Source organism: Barbus barbus, assembly GCF_936440315.1.
Source record: "Barbus barbus genome assembly, chromosome: 41".
Classification (NCBI taxonomy): domain Eukaryota; kingdom Metazoa; phylum Chordata; class Actinopteri; order Cypriniformes; family Cyprinidae; genus Barbus; species Barbus barbus.
The window spans coordinates 17,761,892-17,771,853 of NC_136719.1; the positions used below are offsets into that span (position 1 = coordinate 17,761,892).

Genomic DNA, 9,962 nt, shown 5'->3' on the forward strand with positions numbered 1-9,962 from the left:
ATATTTCCATGATACTTTAGGATGTGAGTTAAAGCATTCCCAAGAACTGTATCATTGCAAACATTTAGGCCATCCATGTCATTTTGACCTACTTTCAATGCTGACGTTGGTTAAAACGCATAACCACCACAAAATGTTAATATTTGTACCATATCGTTTCTGTTGATGCATTGATGTTAATTACCCTCTTGGTATCTGCTGACCTTCGCAGCGTGTCCTAACATTACAGCCAATCAGAGCACAGATGAAGAGCGTAAAACTAAACTTGTACCTTCCATGATGCTTCTCCAGACAGCTTTTTTATGGTGTTTCTTGTCAGAATTGGGGAATTTGTTTTGGTTGTTTTTAGTATTACATGTTGAATATTTGTTAATATTTTGGACATGTTTGCATTTTATTTTAAAGAAACCGTTTCAGTAGAGAACAAAACCGTTGCTGCACAACATGCGGGATTTGTTAGATCTTTGTCAGCTTCCACAATCATTCTGTCCTGGTATATTTTTGATGTTTAATATACACTACCATTCTAAAGTTAGGGTTTGGTTAAGATTTTGCTACATTTTTGAAAAGTCTCTTACGCTCGCCAAGGCTGCAATTTTTTTTTTAATCAAAAACAGTAAAAATAGTATGAAATATCACAATTTAAATGAACCATTTTCTCTTTTTAATATATTTAGAAATTTTATTTATTCCTGTGATGACAGTTTATTTTTTAGCCATTAATCCAAGCTTCAGTGTCACATGGTCCATCAGAAATCGTTCTAATATGCTGATTTGGTGCTAACGTAACATTTCTTCTAGTGCTGTCAAACAATTAATCGCGATTAATCGCATCCAAAATAAAAGTTTTTGTTTACATAATATATGTGTGTACTGTGTATTTATTATGTATATATAAATACACACTCATGCAGTATATATTTTGAAAATGTGAAAATTATGTGTATTTACATGTATATATTTATATAATTTATATATAAACGTATTTAATATACAAATATAACATAGTTTTCTAAAATATAAACATGTATGTTTGTATCTAAATATACATAAAAAATATACACAGTACACACACATACATTATGTAAACAAAAACTTTTATTTTGGATGCGATTAATCGCGATTAATCGTTTGACAGCACTAATTTCTTCTTATCAAAGTTGAAAACAGTTGTGCTGCCAACATTGATACATTTATTTTTCACGATTCATTGATAAATAGAAAGTTCATAAGAACAGGATTTATTTTAAACATTTTTAAAACATTGTAAAAGTCTTTCTACTGTCATTTTTGATCAATTTAATGCAGCATTGCTGAATAAAGGTACTCATTTGACCTTAAACGTTTGAAACGGTATAAATGAAAAGCTGGACTTTTATCCAATGATATTTTGCGTGGGTTGACACTACAGAAATATAAATCAAGCAACTAACCAAATGTAGATGTGCTTGTCACGGCTGTAATTTGAAATGCGGGTAAAATAAAAAAAATGGCTGTCATTGCTTGTCGAGTCTGGTTAGCATGTGGTTTTGTGAGGGAAAATAATACTACTTTTGTCCAAATACATTCGTCTCTCACCACAGGTAGCAGAAGCAGTGGCTCCAACCCCAGTGCTGGGAAAGGCCGGAGACCCTCCCCTCGAGAGAAGGACCATAAGGCACCGTGCTGTGGGGGCAGCGAATCAGAAATTGGAGCATGGGTCATAAGGAGGGGTGAGAGAGCACCCAGTCAACTGAGTCATCAAAGCCACAGCCGCTCTGCTGCCAGTCAGGCCCACTCCAGCCACAGTTACACTCACTCTGGGTGCAGCCACGGCCAGTGTCACAGCATCTCGCAGCATAGCCACAACTTCACCTACAGCCATGCCCCTTTCATTCAGCCCAATCATCTGTCCTGTGGCCACAGTGAGAGAAGTCACGGCTCTTCATACGGCCCGCCGGGTCTGCCCCCTCCGTACTGCCTCGCGCACCTCGCCCCCAAAGCGGCAGCAAGCAACAGCCCACCTGGGGCTCCCCCCATCCGGGAGCTAGGAAACGTCCCCCCAGAACTCACCGCTAGTCGGCAGTCATTTCAACACGCTATGGGCAATCCTTGTGAATTTTTTGTTGATATTATGTGACAGGAGAGTGCCTTCAACTCTTTCAGAGCACAAGGCCTACTTCCCGCAGTTTGCTTCATGAACTTTTGCTACTGACGATCCCTGCACTGAGAATATACAAACTGACAGCGTGATTTAAAACATTTAAAGGGACAGTTCACCCAATAATTAAAGTTCTGTAACTTGCTCGTTTATCCACTTTCTTCTGTGGAACAGAAAATTACTGTTGTGATTTGTTAACTAAAACTATTAAAAATAGTTTTCAGTAATTGAAATAAAGCTGAAATCAAATATAAATATTACATGAAAAACTTACCTTGGCAACTAACAGAATTTAACATTTATGCTGAAGTCCTAAAAGTTTTTTTTTTTTTACTTAATTTTTATACATTAAAGCAATTTGCAAAGAATGAACTAAACATTTCTTGACAACAGCAGTGGTCCTACAATGATTGAAACTAAATAAAATATAGAAATATTGGATAGAAATATTAAAAAAGAACTCATAAAAATTATAAATTCACATGATTGATTAAAACTTTCAAATCAAGCTAACTAAAAATATTAATATAATAATATAATAGCATTGAAATGATACTTAACACTGCAATTTTTTAATCCTGAACACATTTTATCCAGAATATTCTGACAACTCTTTTCTATATAATGAGAGTGAGTCACGAGAGTGAAGTGACATACTGCCTAGTATGGTGACCCATACTTGGAATTCGTGCTCTGCATTTAACCCATCCAACGTGCACACACACAGCAGTGAACACACACACACCGTGAACACACACCCAGAGCAGTGGGCAGTCATTTATGCTGCGGCGCCCGGGGAGCAGTTGGGGGTTCGGTGCCTTGCTCAAGGGCACCTCAGTCGTGGTATTGAGGGTGGAGAGAGCGCTGGACATTCACTCCCCTCCCACCTACAATCCCTGCCGGCCCGAGACTCGAACCCGCAACCTTTGGATTACGAGTCCGACTCTCTAACCATTAGGCCACGACTTCCCCAAGCTACAAAATGACAAAAAAACACCATAAAAGGAGAAGGAAGGAGAAAGAGAAGATTATCATTAGTTACCAGCTTAGCTTTCTGTCAACAAAATTTATCGTATGTCTTCAGAAGACTTGTAATATAGCCCACTTTTGTTGCATGGACTACTTTTTTTTATTGTTGTAATTTTGGAGCATTTTGGTGCAGCCCCAGTCCCCTTTTACTTCTATTATGTGGAAAGGAATGACCAGGATATTTTTTTTTTTATTTACTTTTTGTGTTCTACAGAAGAGAGAAAGTATTTAATGTCCATTCAATGTTATTTAGATCACCGAAGGACACACACAAAAAAAAAGCACAACCGCAGAGTTAATTTAAACTCTGACACAAAAACTACAGTTCTGCAGTAGTAGCACAAGATAACACAACTAAGCTTTTAACAGGAAAGTCAGTGTATCAGACTGTCTGCTTCTTATACTCAGCTGCTCTGCACTTTGCACAAGTTACAAGCCAGACAACTGGCATGACTCTTTACACAGTCTGTACTTTTAAATGTATTCACGCTCTGGATGATTTGTTTCCTTACACAGTTGCATTTGGCTTTATATTCACAAAGTCATAACCCCATTGACAATCAGACATAATAATGACAATTGACGTCCCTAAACATTGCTGAATGTATTGTCTTGTTAGGCTACAATTTAGAATTCCCTCATTAGCTTGATAGCATGTTAAGCTATCACTAAATAAATGCTCAGATGTGTTAATTTTAGACTCATGGTTGGCAAATGTCCATCATGAACTTTAAATATACATGATACATTTTTAACAATACCAAACAGGTGCTTTTCATAGTCTGTGAACTGACTGTTCAGACGTCACCAGTTGTTTTAGTATTCACCACTGTATTACGAACGTCACTGTACAGTTAATGCAGTAGAATGGTAGTAGGCCTTGTAAGTTATAACATAGATATTAGAACAGGCAGATAGGCTAACCAAAGTCCCTTGACAATTACTGAGTCATGATTTTTGTTCTAAAACAGTTGTTTTTGAAGGAAGGATATGATATTTGTTATGGTCAAATTTACTAGTAAAGCAGTGAGGTGGTGTCTTTGTTCGTAATGTTCCGTTCCATGAACTGACCTATCTGCCTGAGCCAAAACAGGAAAGAGTAAGAGTTTGTCAAGCACTTTTGGAATGTAACTTCTGGGCCCTTTTGAATGAAACGCTGATTGCAGTGAAAGCTGTTTGCTTTACTGTTTCTTCACAAAAGAGGAATAATAAATTGTAAATATGATAACATAAATATATATATATATAACTGAGAAAATAAAATGTATGTATTAAGAAGTGGCCCGCTATTGTCTTGGAAGTGCTTTTCTTTATTCAAAAACAGCTTGTTACAAAAGTAGCTTATCTTGGTCTACTGTGTGCACCATAGGTCTCTATTTTCTTTTTGGCAGACAACATTGGAGTCTCTGGTAAAAGCTTATGGCAGTGATATCTGATATCTGCAACCCCGGATCATTTTCAAAGAACAGATATCTCCTGTCCTCTCGTTTTTGTCCTGTACGCCCCAAGATTATACAAGTGTGTGTGTGTGTGTATATAGTATTATGAAACTTGTGAGAAGGTATCATTTTTACATCTCCAAAGCACAGTTTCTGATAAGGATCATATCTCCAAAGCTTTTGTGTTGTGGTAAAACAACATATTTTCCACACTGAACCAATGATAAGTTGATCTCAAAACTAAAGTTCATACCAAAACATGAGACAGAAATTAAACGCATCTATTCTGAATCACTGTCAGTATTGTGTTTTGAACACATTCTTGGTATTATTTGTCATAATTGTTTTCAAAACACAACTAATACTAATTATATACCTAAAATGTAATTAGTGACACGAACATACATTATATGTACATAAAATATTTTAACTCTCATATTTCTGTATAATTAATTATGTGGCAATTTAATGGGATAATGTACATCCAGCTGGAAGTTATAGTAGAATAAACGCACATTATTATATAAAAAATTCTATATATGCTCAATGTATGACTTTAGGTATTTTATACTGCTCAGGTTTTTTTTTTTTTTAATCCACACTTTACACACTTAATAGTGATAAACCATGTAAATTACATTTCTGAGTAACACTTCTAAATGTGCTACATGTGCTAAACGCCTATTATACCTCATAAATGACGTATGTCTATTATATCATTATAAAGTTTCTTTAAAGAGAATAGTTGATGGTAAGCCTGAGACGCAGATTCTGAAACGCTTCCTGGCATACATACAGAAGTATTTTCCCTGCTACGTGTAAGACATTTGCATGAGTGTGTCCTGTTCTGGCTGTGACACACTACTACAGCTTCGCAGTATGAGGAAGTGAGCTAAGGTCCCTTGACAAAGTGTTTTTTATTTGACAGCAACCAAAAAATGCTTATCATTTAAAAGGAGGGAAAGTGTCAAGTGGAAAGAACAGATGCCTAAAAGATACTTAGCCTTGGTGTGACACACACTGATGTATATCTCTGAGTCTTTAGCAACGTGTGTGCAATATATGCTGAGTCTGATGCATAGACTGATTTTTTTTTCCCTGCCCACTTCAAATGACGTCTAGACAAAGGTTCTTCTGAATTAAGCTGCAAATGACACTTTGTTGTGGGCTGACGATTATTACATTTTACCTTCCAATGCAAGTCAGCGTGGGAGTGTGATGTGGTAAAAATGTAGGTGTATGTGTCAGAGGCTTACTAGCTTTCTTTTTAGTTAATTATATGACATAATAGTGTTTTAGAATAGCACTACTGGATTCAGCCTAATTTTTTGTAAATGATGAGACTATGTAGACAAAACCAACGGGGGAAAAAACAGTGAGACACTGTCTGGAAGCATTATCATTTTTGTTATTGGATAAGAAAAATAGTGGATGTTTAAATGCTTCTTTAATTATGAAGGCTGCAACTATGGGCTATGTTTAAGAGCAAAGTGGTACAAAATTGTGACATTAGTGTAACTAATAGGCTGCTGGGATAGTGATAGATGTGATAGAGCCGTTACCACATCCCTTTAAAAGACAATGGAATTCCTCTCAAGTTAGTTCATTCATTCATTTAATTATTTTAATTAGTCTGTATGATGAGATTTTTAATGCATGTCTGGAGGGTACATAGTTTCCTGCCTAAATCTATAGAGCAGGGATAGGCAACTTTGGTCCTGGAGGGCCGGTGTCCTGCAGAGTTTAGCTCCAACCCTAATCAAACACACCTGATCCAGCTAATCAAGCTCTTCAGGATCACTAGAAACTTCCAAGCAAGTGTGATTTGGAGCTAAACTGTGCAGAGCTGCGGCCCTCCAGGAATTGAGTTTGAGACCAATGTCTTAAAGACATTGATTAGCTGCTTCAGGTGTGTTTGATTAGGGTTGAAGCTAAACTCTGCAGAACACCAGCCCTCCAGGACAGAAGTTGCTTATCCCTGCTATATAGAGTATTTCAGGTAAGTTTTTTTTTGTATTTTATGATTAATCATATTTCCTCATTACTCAACTAGTTTCTTTTGTCATTTACTGTATTTTGAAAGTGCCTCCTGGGAATAGAGCACTGCGGGGATGATGTATTTTTGTAGGCCAAAACCCAGAAACGTGTTAGCATTTTAGCACTTTCGTTTTCAATGTCTCAATCTTTTTTTTTTTAAATTAATTTATTTTTTTAATTGGTTTCTGGTTAAATGCCTAAAATAATGTGGTTAACAGTTTAAGATATTTTCATGCTTTATTTAATTATTTGCAAGATTTTTATCTTGAAAAAGGTGGTTGCTAACAAGGCTAAACGAGACTACAGAGGTTGTCGAGGGCATTACACATCATCAAACCGAACAGGAAATCTCCTATTACTAGTCCGCTTTCAGAGAACTGGGATAATGCAGATTTCCAGGTTGGCCTACAAGGAAATGTCACTGCAGCACTTTATTGCCCATAGACAAATAAAAAAAAAAAAGTGATTAGTATAATTTTAGACATCTTAACATGCAGTAGTCTTGATTAACCTCTTGAATCCACTTTCATAAGAAATAGATATAAAAAGAATATGTGGCTAAAATAATAGATGGGGTCTTGTATCTAGAGGATGTGTGTATGCAAATTATTTGTTACTTCAGAAGTTGGGTATGGACTTTTCGGGCAAGATAAACTATATATTGAAATTGTTAAGGTGGGTGTGTTTGTTGCACACTTGACCGAACACAAAATATGATTCGTAATTACGAGATTGTAAAAAGTGTTCAGGTCTTCACAGAACTCGTAATTACAGCTTGTGACTGCCCCTTTTTAGAGCTGTATTTGTTGTTTGTATTTCTACAGAGTGAACGTAAGGTCGTACAATTTTATGAATGATCACTCGTTTTAAAATCTTCCTGGTCTACTGACATCTGCTTTGACCATTACAATGATCATGGTAACTTTAGTGAACTCTAAGTAAATCCACTTCACCAGATAACTATGCTTTAACAGTGATGTTGCAGAGCTACTTGCACTTGAGTGTTCCAGGCTTTGAAAGTTCCAGTATGGCCGACGGCTTACATATAGCGGCCCATAGAAACAACCAGTAATGAGGCTATATATATATATATATATATATATATATATATATATATATATATATATATGTATGTATGTATGTATATGTGTGTTTTCTTTTTTGCATATTTGTCACACTTAAAAGATTCAGATCATCAAACTAATTTTTATATTACACAAAGATAATGCAAGTAAATACAAAATGCAGTTTTTAAGTGATGATTATATTTATTAAGGGAAAAAAGCTGTCCAAACCTACCTGGCCCTACGTGAAAAATGAATTGCCCCCTCCTGTTAAATCATGAAAGAACTGTGATTAACCACATTATTTTAGAAAGCTGAGTTAGCTACACCCAGGCTTGATTTCTGCCAGACCTGTTGAATCAAGAAATCACTTCAATAGAACCTGTCTGACAAAGTGAAGCATGCTTAAAGAGCAACACATCATGCCACGATCTAAAGAAATTCAAGAACAGATGAGAAACAAAATAGTTGACATGTATCAGTCTGGAAAGGGTTATAAAGACATTTCTAAGGCTTTGGGAACCACAGTCAGAGCCATTATCCACAAATGGAGAAAACTTGTAACAGTGGTGAACATTCCGAGGAGTGGCTGGCCGACCAAAATTACTCCAAGAGCGCAACGATGACTCATCCAGGAGGTCATAAAAGAACCCAGAACAACATCTAAAGAACTGCAGGCCTCACTTGCCTCTCTTAAGGTCAATGTTCATGATTCAACAATAAGAAAGAGACTGGGAAAAACAGCATCCATGGGAGAGTTCCAAGGCAAAAGCCACTGCTGACCAAAAAGAACACAAAGGCTCATCTCACATTTGCCAAAAAAATATCTTGATTATCCGCATTGTCTGGCAAATATTCTGTGGACTGATGAGACAAAAGTTGGAAAACATTTGGAAAGTATGTGTCCAGTTACATATGGCGTAAAACCAACACAGCATTTTATTAAAAGAACATCATACCAACAGTCAAACATGGTAATGGTAGTGTGAAGGTCTGAGGCTGCTTTGCAGCTTCAGGACCTGGACGACTTGCCATAATTGATGGAACCATGAATTCTGCACTCTATCAGAAAATCCTGAAGGAGAATGTCAGGTCATCAGTTTGTGACATACGATATTTAGTGATATTTTCAGCGCACAGCTGGAGTTGCGCGCATCTCACTGAATACTGAATGAATCGGTTGAGTGATTCAGTGGCCCATTCTTGCTTGTTCATGAAGGAATAAACTGTTTTGAATGAATCAGTTCAATGTACGCTTCTGTGATAAAGCAGTGATTTGCCACCACTTACTGGCGGCATTAATGTCATAGAGTAGGTCTATCATTTAATTTCATATTTCTATATTCTATTTTTTTTTTATTATTTCCCCCCCCCAACAGAACAAACAGAAAGCAAAAACGAAACAAAACAAAAAGCTTAGGCAGACCTTAAATGCACAGCTGTCAATTTACTTCTTATTAAAATAAAATCAAGGAAATCGATAAGTAACGGGAAGATGCATAAAACAAGAAGCCTATTGCTGTTAATGTTTGAGTCATGATGACAATTTTCAAGAACAATGTTAGGCAATCATGCAAAGTGAAAGAAACAGTCCAAATAGCGTGTCTATTTCCAATAAAATTTTTTGGGTCCATTTTATTTCTGATATAAGGGGTGATTTGTAGTCCGCATATTATTTTAAACTGAATAGCATGTTTTGTTGCACACTGAAATTCTTTAGCGTGCTCCCAGACTGAATCCCAGTCTTTTCTGGAGATAATTAGTGCAAAATCATTTTCAAAGATCTGTTAAATATTATCTGAGTCTCCTAGGATGGTCAAACTCAATATAACATAAATATGATACATATTTTATCTTGTATTTTAATCAATATGTTCTCAATTACAGCCTTATCGGTATACAAAGTAGTATTTTGCCTATTTTCAGAATGTTATATTTAAAACATTATTATTTCAAATGTATAATTAAAAAAAGTTAATTTCTGAAGAAAAATTAATAAGGTCGTCTGACAAATATATTTGTTCCTGTTTGATACTGTGACTTGAACGTTTTTTTTTTTTTTTTTTTTTACTGACGCTTTTATCCAAAGCGACTTACAATTGCTATATATGTCAGAGGTCACACGCCTCTGCTCTGGAGCAACTAGGGGTTAAGGGCCTTGCTCAGGGACACATTGGTGTCTCACAGTGGATTCGAACCCGGCTCTCTCACACCAAAGGCATGTGTCTTATCCACTGCGCCATCACCACCCCA

At 36.3% G+C, this 9,962-nt stretch overlaps 1 protein-coding gene across 1 annotated transcript in view; it reads left to right on the forward strand.

Moving 5' to 3' along the window:
• LOC306861044 (segment polarity protein dishevelled homolog DVL-1-like) overlaps window positions 1–3,441 on the forward strand; it is a 33,289-nt gene extending 29,848 nt beyond the window's left edge. Inside the window, exon 15 of the mRNA XM_079403110.1 lies at window positions 1,584–3,441. Coding sequence (XP_079259236.1) covers window positions 1,584–2,119 — 536 coding nt within the window. The 3' untranslated portion in view covers window positions 2,120–3,441. The remainder of the gene's footprint in view (window positions 1–1,583) is intronic.
• The last annotated feature ends 6,521 nt before the right edge of the window (window positions 3,442–9,962 follow it).